This window comes from Sinocyclocheilus anshuiensis, unplaced genomic scaffold (genome assembly GCF_001515605.1).
Source record: "Sinocyclocheilus anshuiensis isolate Anshui unplaced genomic scaffold, SAMN03320099.WGS_v1.1 scaffold267, whole genome shotgun sequence".
NCBI lineage: Eukaryota > Metazoa > Chordata > Actinopteri > Cypriniformes > Cyprinidae > Sinocyclocheilus > Sinocyclocheilus anshuiensis.
Window position 1 is genome coordinate 1,006,725 of NW_015552637.1, and position 26,206 is coordinate 1,032,930.

Genomic DNA, 26,206 nt, shown 5'->3' on the forward strand with positions numbered 1-26,206 from the left:
AGTGGAGTTTTGTTAAAATATTTTTTTTCTAAAAAATAATAATAGAAAATTATGCCAAACTCTTATGAATGCTATTTAAAAAAAATGTCTTCATTATGATATCAGTTGTATCACCCTGACATTTTTGACTTTATGTAAAATAGTTAATTTTTATTACAGAAATTAAAAACTTTCTCATTGTAGAAGAGGTATGTTCAGTCAGTGTAAATGCATTTTCAATGTAATAATGCATTAAAAAAATTTAATGCATTAATGGATAGATCAAAGAAAAGAGCATGATGTCATAGACACATATGCCATAAGTTTGCCACTCTTTTTTTTCCAAATGTGGAGGAAAGGTCTCATAGCTTATCCATAACAATTTGGATTCTTCTGCAGACAGCGTTCGCAACACACACAAACACACACACACATGTACTCGGCCTCGCTCCTGACGCTAGTGATCGATAGTACATGCCGTGACCCTGCTGTCACAGGGACCAGAGCAGGACACGGCGAGCATTGCTCTCCTTCCCTCAACTCTCCCCACAAGGCTCCTTGGGGCGAGGGAAAGAATGCCGGCTATTTAGGGAAAGGGTTTGAGATCCCCTGCATCCGGACAGCGGAGGCCCAAGGAAGCCCCAAAGATTACACTGAGAACTCTGCGCAAAGACACTCATCGCACATAAACACATGCCTCTATCTGACCCAGAAATATATTACCACATGCATTAGCCCATTAGGCTCTCAAGAAGATCTATACGTTAGAGTTACTGCAGCAAAGGTAGGAGGGAGACTTCTTGCAGAGAGAGAGAGCGAGTGAGCGAGCTTTAAGCCTTCTGTGCAAACAGGCATTGAGTGCTCTCTGCCATTAAAGCTCATAGTCGATAACATGCTGCATTAGAACCTCTTTGAATTGCAGAATTTCATATGAAATAAAGAGATGGTCTTATTCTACAGCTTTCTTTTGTGCTGGAGACATAGAAAGCGATCATTACTGATGAAATGATAAACATTTGCCTTCGCTGGCATGACATTGAGCCTGTCATTGACTTGTGACTCAACAAAGGACACTTGAAGGAAGTGAGCATGTCAATAATCAGTGTCATGAATCCTGAAAATGTCATGTCCGTGTCATCCATCATGGGCCTTTTCCCAGAAACCATGTCTGCTTATGCTGTCTAATTATCCTGTAAATATTGAATCTTAAAATATTAAATGAAATAACATTGTTTAAGAGCAGATAAAGATTCCGAGGGAGGCAATGTCTCTTTTCCCCTCGCTTGAGTTCAGCGCAGTCTAATTAGATCCTAAAGCACAGTGTGAATGTGTAGGAGTAACTGCAAGAAAGAGGCTAAAAGTCATGTGACGAGGCAACGCCTCTTTAGCACTATGATTGGCTGTGAATGGGATAATACCCGCCTGTTATGTTCGCAACTGCTCCGCTAATTGGCCTGAATGGGTCAAACTGGTGGAAATAGAAGGACTAATTGACCCTTCACTACCTTAGCAACTGTTGCCATTGGCCATTTTCTCAGACAAGTTTTTCCTCTTTTTTATATATGTATACACCACAGTGTTGCTGGGGCTCTTATAATAGTGGCACAAGGTACCCAGAGATGTTTTTGGTTTTTTTCTAAATCTTTAAATTAATCTTGAGAAGTGCTTGAGGATTTGGCCCTCAATCCCAAATGAACATGTATAACATCAGTAAGAACAACTAAATTTGCTCTCAAGTAAATAATGCAACTTCTCTGCAGTTTTTAATCAAGTTACAGAGTAATTTAAAAATTCTTTAGAGAACAAAGGCAGATAAAACTCTTTGCAATGCCACAATTCTGTAGTTCTTTGCTTTTGGATATTGTGTAAAGTTTGTCTGAGTTAGCAACAGTAACCAAGGGGGGCAGAGCATAGGGAAAGGTCAGTGTTGACATGGCCATATTTGGTCACGTCCTGAATGTTTAAAAAAATCTGTAAGTGAGATGATTTTAGCAAGCACTCCACTTGGTTAAATTAAAGCTGAACTTTGCCATTTCCTATCCCAGTTTGAGTCATCTGAAAAGTCTAAATACTGTGGCTCTCTGATGCTCTCTGATGAACTTTGTTTGTTTTGGCATCACCTGACACAGCAACAATGGCTCAACCAATAGCGTGAGTGTGGGGGCGGGATTAATGTCAGACAGTTAGAGTGCTAGGGAAACCTATTTGAAAACAATCATTATTTTTGAAGATAAGTTGTCTGAATTGAACGAAGATGTTCACTTCCCTCCCAGAGGCTTTTTTTTTACCCACATCGTTCACGTGTTTGACCCTTTTAGAAACTACAATGCGTAATGGACCACACGCAGACTAAACAGGTACCAGAGCACTGGTCTGTACCTTTCATAATTCTTTCTGTCAGCAGGAATGTGAGGACAAATAAGCTGGCTTTAATTTAGAAGAAACTCATTGCTCCAGACACCCAACCACACTCCAGCTTGTTAACGTCAGGCCCACGCACCGTTAATGTCATGAACGAGTTACACAAACATTCGCCCAGACAGCACTAACAACATCTTCCTCACCGGCCTCTCTCACGACAGCACAACAAGCGAAGGTTCACACTCAGTTTGCAATCAAACTCATCAGCCTACGCAACATATGACAATCCGCGCCTCATTCCGCACAGAATCGGCTCACATCTGTGGCTCTGCTGTGATGACACTAAAGGATTATTCAACCACAATTGTTCGACCTCTCGAGTATTTGCGATGCATGAATAATCATCACCACCTCCTTATTATGCAGATATATGCTAATTTCTCTTAAATAGATTCAAAATGCACCCCGCCTCTTTCTTTGCTGAGGTCAAGGTTTAACTAAGTTGGCATGTATGGAAATGGGCTCAGGTTTTAATTGTCCATTTTTTTCCGAAGAGGAGGAAAACTTGAAATAAAGTTTGCATGGATTCAGACACACCTGGAATTTATGCCAAATTCTGAGTTAATTCATTACACAACATTAGCGGATGTCTCTCTATTTAAATACCCCTTCCTTTGTGACCTGCAAAATCCCCGGCCCCTCAGGGGCAAGCGCAGCACATTCAAATACGAGGAAACAATCAGAGTGTGCTTATTTGCATATGAACGGAGATGGAAGCCCGCAAATCCGCGGCAGTCCATTTTAATCTGAGAATGACTTCCTCTTGTATTGTTACGAGAAACAGTCTGATAGCATTCTCTCCTCTCGTCTCCCAATCTTCCTGCTGAAATTAACATCCGAATGTGCTGCTCGCTTCGGACCAGACCGCTCGGAGAGCCGTGCAGATGGTAGCAGTCCGCCAACCTCTGTTGCCCCGGCAACAAAGTGGAGGACATGGTGAGGTCTTATCAATCAATTAGAAACGTCTCTGTTCACTAGAAGCATTGAGCCACTGGGTCATGATTTCATTAGGGCCCTTGCCAGAGCTGCATCGCTGTTCAAAAAAAGAGTTCTGTCGCCTCAGTCAGCAGGTTAATTTTTTAAAAATGTAATTTTATAGACTAATATTCTACACTCCCAATATAATTTAAGTTTGTAAAACACATTAGTGTTCAAATTGAATCAGTTTCCTTTAGGAGAATGCAGGATGCACAGAGAAAATCAGAGGAAGTCAATGAGCCTTTTTTGGTCAAGAGTCATACACAATTCATTTAGCTCGAGAAGAGCTCACTTCCTGTGCCTTCATTAAAATTCCTTCGTCAGGTTTGCTTTTGCAGCAGGGCTTCCAAGAACTCCAGACTAGACCCATTCAAGGGAATTCCTGTCTCCAGAATCCTTTTTTTTTCATTCCTAGAAGCTGTCTGAGGAACAGCCACTGTTAATTGGCATCACATGACAGCTGGGTGGGTTTAGGGGTCACATCCATGTTACAGTGATTTGATGGAGGGAAGCTAAATTAAATCGTTACTTTATTCAGCACTGACAGTGATGTGCACACGGTGAAGTATCAGGCTAAAGGTTCTGCTCCTGGAAAATTCCACTGGATGGGATTCGTTCAACAAAGCAAACAAATATAGGAGTGAGTAAAATAAACATTTTCTGCACTGAAAGATTTTTAGACAACTCAGATCATAGGTCATACATTCTTTAAAAATGTCACAAAAATATACCATGATGTTACTGACGTACTACTGATGTGTGTTTATACTGTACATATAGTATACTGTAATATGGTAGAGAAGTAAAAAAAAAAAAAAATTTAAATTTAATTTCATATTAAATGCATATATACTGTATATATATATATATATATATACACACACACACACTTTTTTTTCAAAATTACTGATAATAAAATGTGCAATGAAAAAATATACTCAATTAGTAAAATGCTAAATAGAAGCATTTGCACTAGTGGTCTCAAACCTTTGGAATATAATTTATTTTATAATTTATATATAAATATTGTTTAAATCTATACCTTGTGCTGCTATAGAAAGCCATAGCACTTTGTGAATGAAATTTTGCACTGCAGTTCTTGGCCTCTCTCTACAGCTGCTGTACCACAACACACACACACACACACACACACGCACGCACGCACGCACGCACACACACAGATGATAAAGAGTCTTACATGCCGCATGTCCTTGTGCCTCCCTCCACATTGAGTAATCAGCTCTGCACTCCATTAATCACACATCATCAAATGTTGTCACATCATGTTAGTAAGTGTGTGTATGTGTGTTTGCGCGTGTGTGTGGTCTCCAAATGCGATCTATATGTTGTAGCCCCCATACAGCCTTGCACTTCCACTTGCTTTCAGATGTAAATAAATAAATAAATAAATGATAAAAAGGTGCAGATCCATGTCTCAATGTCACCCTCTCTGGGTGTTACAGAAACCTCAGCTAAGCTCGATGATGACATTGAGATGGAGAGAGATAGCCAGTCTGTGGACAGAGTATTATATTCCCTCAAATGGTCACTGAATACGAGTGACATTGAAGCAGCCATTAATCAATTTTCATACCTAGTCCTTCATCAGTTCACTAAATGCTGGAGCCTGATTTGATCGATAACAGAGGAAGAGGGGAACAAAACAGATGCTGGCCGTGCAGATGATGATCAAGACATAGTCTGTGCTGGAAATGATTTAAAAGCCATATCAAATTACCATGAAAGGTTAATATTTTTTTTCTTTCTTATATTGTAGGAGATGAGAGATGCTTTAGGCTAGGTGGTATACAACATTTTTCTGTTTTGAAATTCGATGCGCAGGCATGTACAGTGTGGAAGTGTGCCATTTTTCTTAGTTTAAAATGCAAAGACGAGCAAAAATAAGCAATTACTTATAAATGCTTATAATGCAATATTTGCATGTTACGGTAAATGTATTTTATATGCATTTAATAGATTAAAATGTATTAAATTAAATATTACAATTAAATTATTTTTAAATTAAATATGCATAAAATAAAAAAAAAAGCTTTTTGCCCCAGTTGGTGTAGTTACAAGATCTACCAGCAGGGGCTTGCAGGGTCATGCTAACCATCCAAACCTAGACCTCATGGGTTTGAGCATCCCGACCAGCCTGACACCCATTAGGGTGACCATTATTTTTCATATATTTCTATTGATGATTTTAGATTTTAAACAAGGCTACACAATAGTCCAGCCTCATAGATGCATGTCCAGCGGTTGTGTGGTGTGACGCATGTAGTGTTGCGTGGGTGTGCCACCGCTGACGGGAGATCTACAAGGGTGCTGCTGTGTCAAGAGCACACACTCAAGGACGTGGCTGTGGTCCAGGCGTAGGACGTGAGCAAGCTAAGATGATCTCTTAGCCCATGTGGAGTCCATGCACTGAACACATGTACAACGGAAGCATAATATGAAGCGGACAGGATGTCATGTTACAATATATCATGTGCACGGTTATTAGATTGCGGAATACAAATATTTAGCTACACCTCCACCTTCCTGTCCTTGTCTAATTCCTGTCACAACGCAAGATCAACTGATTTATATGGCACCACACATTTGCTGTTGTGTGTCTAGGAGATTTTGTAAACAATGCATAATTAGCTTAAAGGTATAGTTCATCCAAAAATTAAATTCTGTCAGCTTATTCTTAAACTCTATTAACCATAATTTAATTCTAAACTATTTTTCTTTCTTACATTCTTGCTTGCTTGCTTTCCCATAAAATTGGTCTGTATGATTTCTGCACTACATTTGAAGTCTTCTGTATATGGCAAGTATTCTTACGATAACTTTTTGTGAAGAACAGTCTGATTAAATTTTTCTCTGAAAGTCTGCTCTAGTGTTTTGTGCTATTTAGCATTAGATCCTTAAATGAATCAGTTGATCCAGTTCACAGAACCCTTCTGAATGATTTATTTTATTCTTTAACTCCCTGATTCAGTGAATTGGATGCAACAGTTAACAGCCAGAATATTCATATTCTGTTTGTCATACACAACATATCCCTTTAGAAGACTTGTAATATAGTGCAGAAATTGTATGTACCACTTTCAGGAGACGTTTTCATCTTTGTAGCTCCACAGCTCCAGTCTGCATTTACTTTCATTATATTGAAAACCATGGCCAGGAAAATTATTTTGTGTTCCACAGTAGAAAGAAAGCGATGCAGGTTTGACCTGCCATGAGAGTGAGTAAATAATGCCAGATTTTTTTTTTTACCGCTTGTGTTTTTTCAACTTATGAACACAGTCTGATGTGGGACGGACAGTGTTCTTTCTGTTTTCAATTCCGTGTTGTTTGTCCACCCACTCAATGTAATTATCTCTTGAGATATTTGTGTTTGCCGGACACAATGTGATCATTCATACAAATAATCAGGGTTGAGTCTCGGTGTAATGTCAATGTGGCCTGCCTGCTTTAAACGCTTGATGGAAAAGTGTGGGAGTGAAGGGAATAGATTGACACAAAAAAAAGAAAAATCCAATTATTTGTGCATAATAACAATCGTGCGGTATACGCGGGCGATTGCCAGCACGTACTAACCCGGCCCTCGCTGTCTCTCCTACTGTCTAAGTGCCAATTATGGTACAGGCGGCGGACATCCGCTTGAGCAAGGCCTCTTCCGCTAGACCCATTAGGAGTTGCACCGAGCATGATAGTGCTGTTTAGTCGAACACTGCACCATAAGAGCCGTATACTGCTCCAGTGCACCAGCTCGCAGTACACACATACACACACACACACACACACACACACACACGCATGCTTGCGCTGATCAGGCTACCGAAGTAGATGGCACGCTGTTCCCTTGCAACATCATTAAAGCAAGGGTGGGGATTTTCCTAGACCTCTGCGTGTCTAGCACAATGCAGTCGTATCACTGTCCACTTCTGGAATGCAGCAGTGTTACCTGAGAAAAGCCTGCGTGCGGCGAGAAGGCAGGGTGGAGAGAGGGAGGGATGCATAAACGATTCGGAACGGTGACGGAGTGAAAGAAAGAGGGATAAAGGACCCAAAAAGGACATGAGGGAGAGAGAGAGAGAGAGAGAGAGAGTACAAGAGAGGCAGGACCCTGTGAAGTACCTCTTGTTATTAATAATTGATTCTTTGAAAAGACTGTGCGGTTTAATTGGTGGTAAGGGGTGATCCTGGCACACACACACCTCTGGGAGTCTCTCTGCAACTGGTTTCCAGTAACGCTGGCTCAACGTGAGGGCGAGAGAGCAGCGCTCCACTCGAGAGAGAGAGAGAATGCATTTGAAATTGAAACCTACCTGGAACGACTCAAGCTGTGTCTGCAGTCTGCAAGGAATTCACTCCAAAGCGCTGGAAAGTATACACCTTTGCATATCAGACAGCTCTCATACTGTTGTACCTGAACCAAAGGCCACAACCCGCATGCTTTGATGACAACTGCAGCTGCATTTTATTTTATAAAGCATAAATGGAATCATTTAGACTGAAATGAAAATTCTGTCATTATTTACTCACTCGAATGTTGTTCCAAACCAATATGAGTGAATTAGATCTTTACAGCAGTTTCATAGTGATCAGACTGCAAAAAAAAATCTTATTCTTAATAAAAGAAGGTATTTTCATTTAAAATATCTTAGAATCCCTGAAATAAAATTAATATACTTATAAGGCAATAAGATATTAAGACTAGCTTTCCAAGAATGTACCTTAAATGTATTTTGTCTCACTGCACTAGCGGAATTTTTTATTTGTTTATAAACAAGTGAAAAAAAATCTGCCAATGGAGTAAGTCACATAGTGATATGAAACATTCATATCATAGACCTATGAAAACTAGTCTTACTATCTTGTGCAGTCTTGCTTCTCAATGTATCTTATTTATATTGTTACTGTAAATAAGAATTTATATTGTGTTTTTAAGGTCATTCTTACTGGAAAACCTGATTTTAAAAAATCCAATTTCATTTTTTTTTTTTAAATAGATGGCTATTAAGCTTCAAAAATGGCATCCATATAAGTCCATAAGACTGTTATGAGTCTTCAATGAGCATTTCTTGAGATAACAACCCATTGGAAGGGACGATTATTATTTATGCCTTCACATATGGCTTCAGAAGACCACAAGCTATATAGACTCCTATTTATGTTTTTTTGGGTCTTTGTTGTAGGATTGTGGGGCATAGCAGATGATCACTATGAAAATTCTTCAAACATTCTTCATTTGTGGACAACACGCATACAGGTTTGGAACGAAATGAGTTTTCATTTTTAGGTGATCTGTTTCTTTAAGAACAGTTTGTGCGATTATTCTCATTAAAATTTTGACTGATACAAAAAGCTGCAGCCCCACAAAATCTGTTCTGTACAGTGTCCCGTCCACAATCTGACCTTCTCCTCATATTGGATTAATTCCTAAGTCAATGTTCAACACAAACCAGCACCACAGTGGAAACAGTGAGGTATTTACAACAGACACCCGCCGTATATTCAAAAAGGAGCATACTCTTGACAAAGACCAGAGCCTATTTGACCAGATAACATCTGTGGAGACCAGAGGAAGCTTTTCCTTTTGTGCAAAAACCAGAGCTGCCACCTGTGAGAACTCTTGGCTTTGAAGATTCTCTGTCCTATTACGCTAAAACCTGCTCTGGAGACTAGATTTGCCTCAGGTAACTCAGGTTCTTTCCTATAATCAACAGCAGTACCGCGTCCTCCATTAGGACCTTTAATAAAATTCTCTGGAAAAAAATTGTGTAACGATCATTTCGCAAAGCTGAGATAAAATTGAATTGCTTGAAAAGCTAAAAGGCAGTGGAAAAAAGGATTTGCAGCATGTGCTACGAGATGACAGAATATCAAGCCGGTATGACAGAGAATCAAGTCAAACAGCGTGTCGGTGTGGTTTGAAAAGTTTCAAAACTGACTGAAAGCTGTATCAAATCTGAAGTGTGGCCCAGAACAGACCTAATTACTGTAATTCGTGTGCACAGTGTGTGAACAGCACTTTCAGTGGCTATAAAAGGACGTAATCAATACAGAAGATATAGACATGGAAATACACTGTGTGCGCTTATCTTTTCATCTCTAGTCTAGCTCTCATGTGCCTTTGTGCTGTTAGCCATGATAATCTGTAGATCTGGATTTGCCCAGCCTGCTGAATTATGCAAACCCAGCTCAGCTCAGGCGTGAGGAGTTTAACTGGGCTGGCAGTGGGAGATAGACAGCTTGTGGCCTTTCTTTTACAGGAAAGAGGAGAGCTTATGTTATGTCCCTCTGTCTTATTCTTTCTTTGATCAATCTATGTATCTATCTACCTGTCTGTCTGTCTTTGCGTATGCATGTGTGCGTGCTTGCCATGGTTTTCTGGACAAGTGCCATGCATTTTGTATGATAGTACTGTGATAGAATCCTTTGAAGGTCCATGAATAGACCATGAAATTCTTTGAAGGACCATTTTAAGGCAATGGTACATGTTGTTTTTTTGGTAATCATTTGGTATTATTGTGTATATCAGAGTACCATGTAATTTCGAATTTTGTAAAGGTACTGTATTCCTGGTGTACAGCAACTTTGTGTAATGAAAATGCCAAATTCTTAGCCATTATTGATGCCAGTGAGATGTTAACCATTGGAACTGTATCACGGAGTTAGTGAGCTGAACTTGAGAACCAGATCAGTCCAATTCAGTAACTAATTATTTGGACCAGTTTTATGAACTGGATCAAATGATTAAGATCCAGAAAGATCCAAATCAAACAAATGATTCATGATCTTTTTTTAATCTCAATTACTTGCATTCACAAAACCATTATGAATCTTTTTAGACCTGAATTAGTTAATTCAGTTCACAAAAGCAGAATGAATTATGGATCTCAAGTTTTGAATCAATGCTTCTCTCGTCAATGCATTAAAATTGACACTCACCTATGTTTCGGTATGATCCTCACATAAAGCTGTCATATGGATTGTATGGACTAATTTTATGATGTTTATGTATCAGTTTTGAGCTTGGCAGCCCAAGTACTCATTCACTTTGACCTGGCCAGGATATTCAGAAACGTCCCAGGTTACGTATGTAACCATGGTTCCCTGAGGGAACGAGACGCTGCGTCGGAAAACCCTAGGGGAACGCCTTCAGCGATACCAAGCTCTGAATCATATGTGTAATCAGTCGAATTGATGGGCGAGACGTCAGAGGCGGGTGACGTCATGACCAGGAAGCTTTAAAAGCACGTGAGGTGCAGCCGGCGCTAGCTTCTTAGGAGTGAAGCAAGCTCTAGTAGGGATGCCGGAAGTATGGCCTTGCGACGCAGCGTCTCGTTCCCTCGGGGAACCATGTTTACATACGTAACCTGGGACGTTCCCCTTCGGGAACTCGAGCTGTGTCGGAAAACGCTAGGGGAACGAGATTTCCACGCCACCAGACTTGCAAATCCCTGCCTAGTGTGGAAGGGCACAGCTATGGCAAGAGAACCGAGGGGCCTGGAGTGGCTCGCAAATCTAGGTAATAGAACCTGATGAACGTGAGGGGCGTAGACCATCCTGCAGCGTTGCAGATGTCCTGCATAGGAACTCCTGCCAGAAAGGCCTTGGAGGCCGCCACACTTCTTGTTTGGCGTTTAGTCTTAACCCCAACTCTTTCATATGAGCGAGAACGACATCTCGATGCCGAACCGCCATCTGCTCTGATTGAGCTAAAATCAACCAATCGTCGATGTAATTGAGTATGCGCACGCCCTGGAGCCGCAGAGGAACCAGGGCAGCATCTACACACTTCGTGAAAGTACGGGGTGAGAGTGCTAGGCCGAAGGGAAAAGCGAGAGGAGGCCTCTACACCCCACTCTAGCCTGCCTAGCGGAGCTCTGGCGAGCGGAGGCCTCAGAAACTCTCTGTAGCGAGAGGAGGCCTGACGACACTCGCAGAAAAATGTCCGCTCTTGGAGCGGAGGCCTCAGCATGACAACTCTCTAAAGCGAGAGGAGGCCTCTCGCAGCGCAACCCTCCATCCTTCTTTGGAACAATTAAGTACCGGCTGTAGAACCCGGACTCCCTGTCGAGAGGAGGGACCACCTCGATGGCCTCCTTCCTCAAGAGAGTATTGACTTCTTGTTCTAATACCAGAGCCTGCTCTGGGCCCACTACTTTGAGAAAAACCCCTTTGAAAGGCGGCGGCGGAGCACCGAACTGAATGTGATAGCCTCTTTCTACAGTCTGCAGGACCCAATGAGATACATTTGGCAGTAGTTTCCACGCTGCTAAATAATCTACTAAGGGAACCAGTCTCTCGAGACTGGCCTCTGGTGTGCTTGGAGCTGCTAGCTGGGTGCCCTGAAGTGGAGGACCGGCAGGAGACGGCCGCGCTCTCTTTTAGCAGGTCGGCTTGGTACACCTGTAACACTGACAAAGTGTGCAGTCACGCACCAGCCTGACCCGCTGCCGAGTACCCCTTGCCCACCAGCGCTGAAGTGGTTCGCAGCTGCTTGGAGGGCAAGACCGGAGCCTTCAGAGACGACGCCACGCCGGGTGACAGATAGCTCGCAAGCGTCTGCTCTACCCGGGGCATCGCTCTGTAACCGCATTCACTCAACCCCGCCACATTTCCATAGTAATCAGAGGCGGGGACGAATAAGCGGGCCGAGAATGGTTTCTTCCACGATCTCGACACCTCGGTGTGGAGATCGGGAAAAAACGTCAGGCTCTGGCGTGGAGGTAACGACTTGGCCCGCAGAAAGCGTTCATCGAGTTTGCTTTTCTACGGTTCAGTCTGTTTCAGTCTACGGGCCACTCGATGTTCAGCTTGGCAACCGCACGAGTAACTACCTCCATTAGCTCCTCATATTGTGGGGATTGAGGGGGCGAATCCTCGACGCTCTCCACATCAACCTCCTCGGAGGAAGATAGGAGAAGCGCCGAGCCCGCTCTCCGGGGGGAAGTAGCCGCAGAACGGGCTTCCGATCCCAGCGAGCGGGCAGTGGATCTGGCAGGTGAGGAAGAAGATAGGGACTCGCCCATCTCCATTCCCTCCACCAGATTCAGCTGCGAACCCCACGAGTGCAGCTGCCGCTCCGCCTCGGCGGAAGCGGGGCCAGCACCGTGAGGAACGCTGGTGAAGGCTCCCTCCTCAAAGAGAGCCTTCCGGGAGCGAAGCAAACGCAGTGGCAACTGCTCACAATGCGGACAGTCGGCCCTCTCAAGAGCCGACGCCGCGTGCTCCGCTCCCAAACAGACCACGCACAAACTGTGTGTATCCCCGCTCGTGATGTAGTGTGGGCAGGGAGGAACACACAGTCTGTAACGCGATCTGCTTTCGTCCCTTTTTTGTCTTTTGCTTAGACATCTTTTTTTCTGCTGGAGCTTATACTTTGAATGCTTGTGCAACTTTTTTTGGACAGACAACAATAAATAAGACTCACAGAACATAAATCGTGACCGACACACACAGAGAGCTTTGCTGAATGACAGAAAGCTAGCGCCGGCTGCACCTCACGTGCTTTTAAAGCTTCCTGGTCATGACGTCACCCGCCTCTGACGTCTCGCCCATCGATTCGACTGATTACACATATGATTCAGAGCTTGGTATCGCTGAAGGCGTTCCCCTAGCGTTTTCCGACGCAGCTCGAGTTCCCGAAGGGGAATTCACCTTTTCTGTTGCACTACAGAAAGAAAGTCATTCAGGTTGAGGATGAACTATCCCTATAAATTTTAGATCTTATATATATCTCCATTATCAGACCTGCTCATTCCTGTTCTGTGTAATGCCAAGGTTGAGCTGCAGACACTGGTCTTCTGTGAATTTCTTTAGCAGACCATCTGCAGCGCTCGATGGTTTGAGAGTGTCGTGCATCAGGGAGGAGAGGCCAGTAAGTGAGCAGGCCCATTAGGCTACGAGTGTGTGTGTGTGTGTGTGTGTGTGTGTGTGTGAAAGAGAGAGAGATATGAGATGCTGCTCTTAGACAGTGATAGGCTCATTAGTAGAGCTAGGATGTACTGCATTAGAGTGTGTGTGTGTGTGTGTGTGTGTGTGTGTGTGTGTGCGTGCGTGCACGTTTGCAGTCTAATTAGCATCGGACAGTTAGAGTGACTGTGACCCAAGACTCTCTCCGACCTCTCATTCTGAGCTGCCTGCCGGCGTCCGCAAGTTCAATCCGAACCCCACAAACACACGGCCATTCAAAGAGACACGCAAACATCCACACAAAAGAGAAAGACATCCCTTCATGAATGTCAATACACTCTCTAATTGGCTTGTACGGGCATCCCTGTTTTCTTTAAACAAATGTCGGCCATTAAGCCGCGAGTGAGATGATTAGTGTGAAGTTGGTGTGTGTTGCACTGATACACACGTCCTCTTATGGAATGTGTCCGCAGAGCCATTAGCACGCCGTCTCTGACATGCCCCGTGTCCTCTCTCCTCTCACACCTATTTGTCAAAGCGGCCCACCGTTTCTTGCGGAAATAATGACACCCCAATCAGAGACTGCGACTGGTGTGTGTCTAACCTTGATTTTTTGAAGTGCAAGATGTTTTTTGACAGAAAAGGAAGCTGATGGAAGTCAGACAGACTGTAGCAGAATATAGATGCCGGCGTCGGAAAGTTTAAAAGACATTTTAAAGTTTAACATCCTCCCCCAAAAGGCCCTTCTGCTTTCTGGCTACCGCAGTGTGAGATGAAAGCGCTTGTGCTTCTACAAAAGACTTATTTTTTTTGTGCCTAGCACCACTTTAGCCAGCTAAATGCATCTCATCCCGGCGACCAGCATTGGGAAATACAATCTCGGTGCAGAGGGAAAAGTCTGGGCCAGCATTTCAAACAAAGGCACGCTAGCACAAAAGGACAAGAAGGGTAAAACCCTGGGACGCTGGGCAGTGTAGGCCCGTAGGGGCCCATTGTTTTCGAGAGAGCATTATGAAGAGATACACATGCGCAGAAAAAGCGGTTCACACGCATGATCTAGTTGAGGGTGAGACCTGGCTGCAGCCTAGTGGCAAACACAAAGGAGCTTAATCATTCATAAAACTGGAGAGGCTAATAAAATATGCAGCACATGAATGCGGTAAAGTGCTCTGGTGCTGCCTAAACTTTTAAAAAGACACATCGAATCAGCTATTGTGTGCATGTAGGCCGATTAGTTTGCTGGGGCTGAAAGGATGAGGTCACGTTGTTTGTAGCATCTCTAGGGCGGATCCTGTCAGGACTGCGTCCTCTACTTCCTGTGTTCTGCACTTCTTTGTGCATTTGTCTTGTTCGTTCTCTGGCCTTCTCTGTGTGCTTTTTTGCTACTTTGCTAATAGGGACGGTGAGAGAGGAGACAGGAAATGACAAGGAGAAAAGGGAGGGCGCCACAGGAAGTAACAATCACAAATGAGATTTCTAATAACATCTCCATTGTTTTCCTGGCAATTAGATTATATAGACATCAAATAGAGACTTCCTTCTCAGATGTTTCTCCTGAGAAAATACTGCAATCTTGCAGCTTTCTCCTCTGGAGTTTTAGAAGAGATCTCAAATATATTTTAAACTGGACTGAAAGATCCAAAATTCTACAATCCAAAGTTAGATATTTGATTATAATATCTAGAATTTAGTTTAGGGTCTTTAAGTTGTCCTGAAAGAAATTAATACTTTTATTCAGAAATTATATGCATTAAATTGAACAAATGTGACCGTAAAGATATTTATACTGTTGCAGAAGATTTAGATTTCAAAGTAATTTCTGAACACTTGATTTATCAAAGAATCCAAAAGAAATGTATCACAGTTTTTACAAAAATATTAAATATCACAATTGTTGTCAACATTGATAAAAAGAAATGTTTCTTGATCAACAAATTAGCATATTAGAATGATTTCTGAAGGATCATGTGACACCGAACACTGGAGCAATGATGCTGAAAATTCAGCTTTGGAGGAATTACAGGAATAAATTATATTCTAAAATATATTCAAATATTACAAACAGACTTCTTTAAAAAAAAAAAAAAAAAAAAAAACGAACCGACCCCAAATATTTGATCATTGGTGTATTTCTCTTACAGAATTTTAGGAGACACATCTATACAAAGTTGATACTTCTATACTTCTATGACAAATATCTGAGAAATTTCCTAAAGCATAAAAAAGCAAAAACATTTGTCTTTAGGACAGTATCAGGAAATAATTTAAGATTCGAACTTCAGTAGCCCAGAGCTTGTGCGTTAGCCCCTAAGCTAACCTCTGACCTCTCAGTCCTTCTTTCTCTCATTATGCTTCTCACATCAGTTTGAGGGAGCGTTAGAAGTTGCAATCAAGGGTGCTGTTGTGTGACAGATATAGTTCAGCTAATAAGTCCAGGCTTGGTTTCTCCACCACCTAGCACCTCTAGCATCCACGCACTCAAGTGAACTGAACCATCAAAAGCAGAGGCTCCTGCCTTCAAGCTCACCATGGCTAACAAGCACAGCTGTTCACTGAACCCACCACAGACCAGCTGAGGATATATTAGTCACGTACAAACAAATGGATAAATGAGAGCATAGGGTAATCATCACCATTTTTACAACAGACTTCACCTCAGGTGGACATTTTGATTTTTGAATTTAACAGGGTTGTGAATTAAATAGCATTCAGAATTGAGTTGAGAATGTGTTTCAAATTCCAGTTCAGATTTAATTTTAATTGTATTAATTTGAATTGAGGTAGCAGATAAGATGCAGAACTGCAATTTGATATTAAATTTGAAAGAAGTTCAATAAAAATTATTCAAGCAAAGCCTTGTCTGAAAACTTGAAGGCTTTATAAGTCTTAGACAGCTACACATCTATAGGAATGTGTACTTTATATTTTTTTTACTAGAAAATCAGTAATTTTTGCAGTGCATATGTTTCTAAAAATCCTTGAAACAACTGCACAAGATATTAAGACTTGTTTTCATATAATGTATTTTTAATACAAGTGCAATTTGTCTCATTGAATTATCTGAATATCTTTGCACTTAAGTATTTAAATATTTAATGTTTAGTTCACAAAATTTCACAAAAGCAGAATGAATTATGGATCTCAAAACAAGTCAAATAATTATTAAAAATTCATTAAGTATTGTGTATAAATGAATGAAAAAGTTGATAAAAAGTGGTGGGGGGGGGGAATTGTATATTCTTCTTTATATTTATTGCATTTATGCACTTCATTTCACAAAATGCTAATAATTGTTTGTTTTTCTGAATTGAAATTGAGTAAATTCCACTTCCTGTAATTCTATTTCAAGTTCCTGTGAGGTATGGCCAATTTAATTTAATTTCACCATCTTAATTTTAAAGGGCGCAGATTCTTCAATTCAGAATTTTGCAGAACCCTGGTATGCAATAAAGCGGTGATACACCTTGACATTCAATAGGAAACATATGACCTCAGCGGTCGCATTTAGCATGATGGGAAGTCTGGAAAAAGGGCACGCCACACGTTTGAGTGTCATTACTAGCTCTGTATTTAGCCTTGAGCCTGGGGATATGTTTGGACAAGTCTTTGAGTGTCTGCCGCACAAATCATCCTGATAAAAGCACATGGGGCGAGCAAATTAATTCAACTGAAACCCAACAAAAAGCACTGTTTACATAAGCTAATCCCAGGCAGCGTGCTAGCTGCCATGCCAACCCCGAGCAGCCTCCACAGGCTGGGGAAATCTTTATTGAATCATCACCCGCTCTCTGGGCACTTTCGAGACCCCAAATGGGGAAGTGAAGGGAGGAACGGGTCTTTTCAGATGGCATCTTTACGGTCTTCAGTGGTTTGAAATTGAGGCCAAAACAAATGGCCTTTCCCAGAGCGGTCTTTAATGTACCTTTTGGGGGCCTGATTTTCAGCCAGACTGTGGAGAATTGGATACAGTTATGGTGGGTTAGAATCACTGTAGCTGTATATTATTATAGGAGGCTCTTTTGACACTCGAAAGGTGTGTGCGTAGTCCTCGCGTGGACTTTTCATGACATGGAAAAGGTTGGAGCGGGAGATGAGGGCATGGGGGTGGGGTCCGTGGAACGAGTAGCACGTTCTCAAGGATTTATGACACCTTTCGTCGCCTACTCTGTCCTTGGTTGCTTTCAGGGGGAAACGCTTTCCAATGAGTCTCTAGATGAAAACGCACGGGAGGGGCGGAAGAAAAGATGGCAGGAGCGGCTGAAAGGCACTACACTGTGAAGGAGGAGCAGGCTGCCACCAACATCCCTCCTCTTTTTCTTGAAATCGTGTGGTTATCATTTGTGACTGAAGCCAAGCTGCACAGGCTGTTCCTCTGCGCTCTCTGTGTGAATTCATAGCAAAAGCAGCTTTCCTAACCGCTAATTACAACTCGAAGCTCATTAAACCACCAGATTTATACACATGCACATGCATGGGAGACCGCTGACGATGGCGTCATATGTCACCCTTTACATCTAGATGATTGATCCGTTCCAAAATCCCAAATCAAACACATCCCTGCTCCCCGAGAAAACACTATCTTCTTCCAGAATCCACACCAGATCTATATTTACAGCTGAACACTCAGCCTCTAACTAAAATCATGTTTATCTCAAAGATGCAAGGAGGCAAAGCCCAGAAGCGACAGCGCAAATGAGGAACTGGATCGAACGCCGACGGTAAAACGTCGATGAGTCCCTGTGTTGCTGCAGCCTTCCACGGCTTTGGCTCGTTCCTCCTCGACCATTTATCCCTGAACACAGGCTTTGTCGAGCACTTACGCCAGTGGCCTAAAAGCAAGCTGTGTGTAAAAAAGAAATGGCAGGGCCCTTAAAAGGGGAGAAACCATCAGGCTCGGGTTGTTACAAAGTGGTCCTCTATTAAAAATGCAGCAGGGCCATTACCTCAGGACCGGTGCCTTTCTCCTCTGGCTCTCTCAAGCCCACAGAAACCAACTAGCTAGCTCAGATCACCCCATTACAGCTTGGACCACACATGAGTGCAATGGCAAACAAACAGACACAATTTTCAAAATATCTTCATCTGTGTTCCCTAAAATAAGAAAGTTATACAGGTTTAAAACAATATGAGGGTGAATAAATAATGGCAGAATTTTCATTTTTGAATGAAACCCTTTAAAGGGATATTTCACCCAAAAATTGAAATTTTGTCATCATTTACTCACCCTCATATTGTTTTAAACCTGTATAACTTTCTTATTTTAGGGAACACAGATGAAGATATTTTGAAAATTGTGTCTGTTTGTTTGCCCATTCCATGAAAGTCAGTGGGGGCTGTAGTTTTGGACATCACTGACTTTCATTGTATGGACAAAAAACAGTTAAAGCCTTTTCAAATGGATGAGTAAATGATATAATTTTCATTTTTGAGTGAACTATCCCTTTAATTCAAATGAGCTAACAATTCTTGAACATTGCCACAACTTCATTTCATTACTTTCAATTCACTTGAATTTGTAAAGTGGAAGTTAACTTAATCCTTCTGGGTTAAAACTACATTAATCACTTTTTGTTGGCATTAACTGAAACTTAACACTAAGTTCCCAGCATGCTTTGCAAGAGACTCATTCGGGAGTGTAAAGTTTAAACTCAAGTGAAAATGAACTATTTTATGTGTTTTCGATTAAAGGAAAAAACAAGCTTGTGGTAAATGTACAGTTTGCTTAGTGATTTAGAAGAGTATCTGTCATGTTGGAGTTTTTGTGGTTACCCTCATGGAGGTTAGATTGTGGGAGGCCACATGAAGGCTTTGGTGTGTGTTTTGTCACTCAATGAGAAATAGCTGTGCTTATGCTAATGCAGTGATGAGACTTTCTCTCTCTCTCTCTGTCTCTCATACATTCCATTTTGTAAAAGTTGTTAGACTTTGCATGCGAACAAGCCCTGTGCTGCCATTTTTTTAACTGTAGAAGTTAATGGGATAGTTTGCCCAGAAATGAAAATTCTGTCATTAATTACTCACCCTCATGTCGTTACAATCCGTAAGACCTTCGTTCATCTTCGGAACACAAATTAAGATATTTTTGATGAAATCTGAGAGCTTTCTGACCCTGCATAGACAGCAACGCAACTACCACGTTCAAGGCCCAGAAAGGTAGTAAAGACATTGTTAAAACAGTCCATGTGACATCTGTGGTTCAACCTTAATTTTATGAAGCTACAAGAATACATTTTTTTTACACAAAGAAAACAAAAATAATGAGTTTATTCAACAATATCTTCTCTTCTATGTCAGTCTTCGACGTGTTCATGAGAGTACCATGACGCATGCGTGTGCGTTCCTCTGCTTGCAAACAAATCAAAATTATTTTTTAATCCTTATATGATTCATGGAAAAGGGAAATTCATTGGTCCGTAGAGTCCTGAATAAAACATGAAAACTCTATTAAGTGTACTGGAGCTATGAATGAGCCACTTAAGTTTTTTCGTAATAGTTTGGTGCGTTAATATAGAATGAAAATGAAGTGCGGTCTTTTGTTTGTTTATTTTACGTGTCTCACCGGATCAGATTTTACAGCCAGAACTATCTTTTTATCAGTGCTATTGTACGAGTACTTTAACTCAGCATCGTGTGAGTGACAATGAAAGTTTCTTCTTGCACATTCTTATATTGGTTTTGTGTGACTGGATACGCATAAGAGTTATTACTCTCTGATGCAAGATGTGAAAATCTAGAACACATTTCACCTTCAGAACGGGCCAGAAAATATTGAACTACTACTACAAACAGCTCTTTTGTGCACTTTGTATTCTTTTCTTTTTATGTTCGTGACTAATGCAAAGCGTTTCACCCCTGAAACGAGGACAATCTTGGGCATAAAATTTTATCAACCTATGAGGGTATGTTTGCCAAGTATGTTCCTCTTTTCAGAGTGAACCCCACCCCTCTGAACAGATGGCTAGAGAGAATGCCCAGGACACAGTAGAGTGAGAGCGAGAGAGGAAAAGGGAGGGAAGATGAGAGAAAGACAGGGAGGAAAAGAGAAGAACATTGATGGACTAAAAATATGAATGCTTGTATTTAAAACCATTTCTCTTGTGAATATTAGACTGCATAGTGATGTAGTTTAACGTGTGCTTTCCCACTAAATGAGGTCATGTGACACTATATTTTTGTTCTCGCAACTTACTGATGTTCAACATTAAATAGAAACCTCAGAGTGAAAAGCAGAGACTATATAAATAGACTCTAACCCTAACATAGACTGTAAGAGTTTCTTCAAATATGACCAGATTTGTGTAGGTCCCTACGTTTTCATCGATGTGGAAAATGTGTACGGAACTGTGGAATCCAGTAATAAAAACAGAATTTTGATGAATAAATTGAATAATAATTTCGTACTGTTTATTAAAACTTTGTTTTTAAAAATGTTCACACATATCACACAATTTGTAGTGTAAGTTTTAATTTAAACAGTAATCCTCTGTTGTACATTACATTGTTTCCAAAAAAAAAAAATTAAAGGAATTTTCATTTGATTACATTTTAAAGATTAAATTCTCATGGTTTTATGCATTCATTTGATTATTAAGTTTGTATTAAATAAAAAACAAATCCAGAAAAATTAAAAGACATCAGAATTTCTGGGGAAAAAACAATAGGATAATATTATTGTAAAAAATTTAACACATTTTAAAAATGTTATGAATTCAATTTATTTGACCGATTTAGATTATTAAAATTTAATTGAACCAATAAAACAGAATCCAGAAAAATGAAAACAGACAACACGAAGGTTGGGAAAAAATAAAACTGAATTCATAGGGCCCTATTTGTGGCTTAGATGCACACTCCAATGCTAACAGAAAAATTACACACGGACAAGCATAATTTAGCACTCTAGGCAGATCTGACATCTCCAACTCGATGGTTACAGGCAGACACTTACAGCAAGCATTTTACAGTGCAGCCTTTCCCGACGGAAGTGTTTACATGTATAATTCACACAGGCATACAAAGCCTGCACTCTTATAAGTTCATGTTTCTGCGTATGTCATTATGGATCGCTTCCAACAGCAACTCTGAAGAAAAACTCAAATAGCAAAAAATGCATTAGAGTAAAAAAAATTTTTTTTAGAAACAGTATTATAGCCTAACATCATGTAATGCTATTACAAGTAATGTTATTGTACTCTCAAAGGGAAAACGCTGGACTGGGCAAGTGATTAGGAGTCAGGCTTTGTCTTCCAACGATATCTGATGGACCGAATAACCACATTTTTTAAAAATAACAACCAGACAATTATTCAAAATTGTAAGCATATTTTAGGGCTAAATTACTCAATTTGTTGCAGTCAGTAATTTGTGTGTGACACGGCTGAGTGTGCTTGTGGATTTTAATCTATCCTTTCACCTGTTTAATGACAGAGTTGGTAATGAATACCGAAAATCGAATTGTCGTTAATACCTGAAAATTGCTTGTCCATTAACGAGTTTAATTATTCAGATCAAGGTTGTTTGGAGGAGGGGAGATGAGAGCATTTTCACCCATGTGGTAAAAAATAGGTGCCGCTAGAGGAAAATGAAGCATCAGTCTGGTAATTATCCACAAGCGGAGTAAATATCACAACGTAATAATCCTAAATGACATTGAGAGCAGCGGAAATATAATGAGCCACATATATGCACCATTCCCATAATGCAGCGGGAACGTTGCTGGCAAGCCGCGTGTCACCTCACTGTTAGCATGCACTCCCACTGAGAGGAGAGGTTTAAACGGCCGACTGGATGTTATTTCTGCTGTACATAAAGCTGACCCCACAGAGTGTAACCGAACACCACACACACACACACACTTGCTCGCATACACAATCTCATGGCTCTGGATTTGAGTGCTCGCTCTGGCTGTCTTCCCCTTTCCCTTCTTTCGAAACATCAGTGCACACACACACCGTAAAGCTCTGACTTTTAGCTGCTGATTGAATGGAAGACGGGGCCCCACTGGCCTCTGTTGACACAATACCAGGGGGGAATTACCTCACTTAAATTCTATTTTATATCCCACTGGTGTATGACTGCTGTCAAGGATACCTCAGCTCACACACTCACGTTTATACATTCACCCATGTTCAGCTAATCCCTGCAAGGGGAAAGGGAAGGGGTGGTGTGATATTGGTACTGTAGATTTAAAATTCCAATGCTATTATTGTCTTTTAATTGAGTTACAGTAGGGATAAAGAATTGCAATTCGAATTTGATTGTAAGGAAGTAAAATCAAATTATGTTTAAAATTTATTTAATTTTTTTAATAGAAAAGCAAAATTTGCCAAGACAAACTGTAAATTTTGTCTTGACAAAGCCTTGTTTGAAATATTTAAAAAAGTTTTGTGAAGTGAAGTTTTAAGGTTTAGATAGATAGATAGATAGATAGATAGATAGATAGATAGATACTTGATATAGTATTAAATTTACAATAAACATTTAACTATTAACTATCTTAACTATTTTTAAGACCCTAAACAATACCCAAATAGCTTTTATCTAAAAAAGCTGTACTACCTTCTTGTTAAATTGTCAGGAAGTAGAAATTTAATCTGCATTTGCAATCTGTTCACTTTGTATAACAAATCTTGCTGTAAGGCCTGATATTGTTTGCACCTAATTTAATGTTCAGTGATATCTATGACCCATATTATAAAACAATGGATGGATTTACAGCCACATTTCATTTTCTTTTGAACCTACTTCAATGAAAGTAAGTCATTTACATGTAATTGATACCAGGGTCTTTATAATAATTTAACTGAATTACAGATTCTCGACATTAACAGCTTACTGTCGCATCATAATTTCCCCTGCTTAACATTTGCCTCTCATTGAGCACAGAGCGTTATTAGGGGAGAGAGGGAAAGAGAGAGAGAGAGCGAGGGCAGTGATTGTGTGTCAGTTGCCCCTCTTTCTCCTCATGATTGATTTCCCCCAGAGGAATGCCTCCACTCAGAGAGCACGCTAGAATCAAGATTAATAACAGGCCATTTACATCCTCAATCACGCACACACACGCAATCGCACTCACGCTGACCCGTGCTCACATGAGGTCCCCATCCTTCACAGGCGAGACCGAATATCTGAAATCTGAAACTCCGTCCCAGTGCCAAAAAACCTCCTCCATCTCCTTTAATAATCTACAGATCAATAATTATTCCCAGACTGGCCCCTTTGACCATTACCCATGATGCTCCAGTGTTCACCATAGTGCTCCACTTCAGTAAGGATCACCAACATACTTTGCACATTTCTGAACCTTTTGAATATGCATGCATTCTCTTTGACAGGCCCTATTTAGCAAGGTGAGTTATTGTTGTAAGGCCTTTCGGTTGCGGCGAAAGAGAAGGACAATCGCATGATGCTCTGGACGAGTCCCCACATCCCTCCGAGACACCCTGAGAAACTCATTAGACAGCGGAAGTGGTTAAGATCCAATTTGACATGACCTTGAAGGCAGCTACAAGGAGTGGGGAGTGTGTGTATGTTGATGGGTAATACGGTGCCTGTTGCTAGTGTCACGTATAGACTAGCGATGAAGGGCGTCAATCAAGTTGTTTCTACAAGCTCCTCTGAGATTTTGAAGGCTGAGATTGGCCAAGTGCTTACTAAATTCTGGTAGTGTAACACGGGTAGAAGGAGGGAAAGAGAGAGCTCGTAAACACTTCCTGATGGAGAGCGACTTGGCCACTGCCGTTTATCATGTGTCTTTTGGGAACGCTTGCATATTTGGCCAACGTTGAGCAAGCAACTCCTCCAAAAGACTTTCCATAAATTTTCTTTCCTCACATTCGTCTTTTGCACTTTGTAATTTACCCACCCCAAGTTGATCAGGAAAATGCATCTTCACGCCCTTTGTTCTGACAGCCTTTTTTTTTTTTTTGCTCTGATCCAATCATAGCCCCCTCTCTACTTTCATTCACTCAAACATGTTACACAAGTGTCGGCCTCTTATGGGGCGCGCCGCATAAAAACATTCATGAATCACAGAGGGAGGCCGAGATCACCAGTGCCCCCGATAGCATCTCGGTACTATCGATCAGCCCATGGTAATCAATTCTCCACGTCCGGGTGGTGTAGGGGCTTAGAGAGATGGATGCAATTATTCAAGTCCCTCCACCACAGGCTACACAACTGAGAGGAGAGAATCTGGAGATCACGAGTTTGCGTGCGATAGTGTATGCATGCGTTCTTGATAAACGGGCACGCTTGCACCTCCAGAGAGCGGCCCATGTCGAATATCGGTCATGTGGTTTGTGTGTCAGTAATCTGTCAGAACTGTGCGAATGCAAGGAAGCATGTGAGGCAGACAATCAGAATATCACAAAACCAGATAACCAAGGTGCCTTACCTTAGTCTGAAGGTAGTGAGGGTAATAGTAAGTGTACTGGGGGTACATTGGTTGCTGTTCCAAGCGTTTGCCCATGTAGCTGTAATCCTTCTGGCTGTGGCTGGATACAGAGACTCGCGTGTGGGATCCAACAACTCAAAAAGCCTCCGCTTGTGGTTCCACGGCTAGAGGCTAGATCCGCGAGAGGGACGGAGCCAGAGGAAGGATGGAGAGAGAGAATGAGATGATATGGCACACAGGCAAGTGTGTGTGTGCCGTGCCTCTCCTCTTCACGCCGTCTTCAGGAGCAGGGGAGGAGGAGGTGATGGAAGGAGAGCGGAGGTACGAGGATGGGATAGCAGCGGAGGTGTGCGCAAAGAAAGAAGGAGCAGCGGCACAGGAGAGAGGAGAGAAGGAAGGAAGGAGGTGCGGGAAGAGGAGGGGGCACTGTGGCGATCACTTCTCCAGAAAACCGGCTTCTATTCTCCTGCTCATGCCCTGACTTTGACTCTCTCTCTCTTTCTATCTATCTTGCTCCTTCTTTCTCACTCTCTCTCTCTTTCTCTCTGACAGTCGGTGCAGCGTCGGTTCCCAGAGGAGCTTGTCAGATATCCCAGTCGCACACTTTGTTCTCGTCTGGCGGATGCACAAAGCGGCAATGTAGACAGTCGTCGGATTTGGATCTCTGCACGCGTAGCTGACAGGACCAGATGTGAGCCGTGAGGTTACGAGGCACACAGGAAACGGCACAAACTCCAGGCAGACTGCAGTATCCGAAAAGTCCAGGTGCAGCAATGCTGTTTTTCCTCTGTGATGTTCTTTTCTTTATTAAACGCCTCCCTCGACTGCCTGCTTTGTTGCGCGCGCGAGTGTGTGTGCGAGAGTGAGAGTGAGTATATGTGGCTGTGTGAGAGTGTGTGAGTGTGTGTGCGCGCTGCCGGCTGCTCCACACTGTGGGGAAGATTGAAGGGATCAGCTCGGGCAGCGCCGTGTTCCTCCTCCTCCTCATCCTGGTGGGTGGGGCTAAGGGCTGGCTGCACCACTCCCAGCCAGGGGAGTGTCTTAAGCAGCCTATCTCTGTTTGTCCTCATGGGAGAGCTGCCGCCCACTGCACGGCTTCACTAGATGCTGAAGGGGACGGCTTACTCCTACTCTCACACTCTGGGGGAGGAGACTGAGGACAACACAGCAAGGAGCCGAGGCCCCCTACTGGTCAACCGCAGACTGTACCTCATCTGATCTCCTTTTTTTTTCAAGCTTTTTCTTTTCTTTTTATCCTTTTTATCTTGTATTTTTAACTTCACTTTCTTCAATAAATAAAACATGAATGACAATAAGATGTTTCTTTGCTCTTGTCTGACACATGCTGGTAACCTTGCATTGCCTGATACACTGACATACTGACACACTGACATGCATACAAGTACATAAGTGCAGTGCAGAAATGGCCATGAATTAGAGTCTTCCATAAGGCGTAAGCACTGTTGCTTATTCCAAAAAAAAAGAAAAAAGCCAGGAAGTGAAATGCTGTGCTGG

At 41.8% G+C, this 26,206-nt stretch overlaps 1 protein-coding gene across 1 annotated transcript in view; it reads right to left on the reverse strand.

Moving 5' to 3' along the window:
- LOC107666726 (RNA-binding motif, single-stranded-interacting protein 3-like) overlaps positions 1-25,655 on the reverse strand; it is a 135,077-nt gene extending 109,422 nt beyond the window's left edge. The window contains exon 1 of the mRNA XM_016458160.1: positions 24,692-25,655. Coding sequence (XP_016313646.1) covers positions 24,692-24,766 — 75 coding nt within the window. The 5' untranslated portion in view covers positions 24,767-25,655. The remainder of the gene's footprint in view (positions 1-24,691) is intronic.
- Positions 25,656-26,206: the final 551 nt, after the last annotated feature.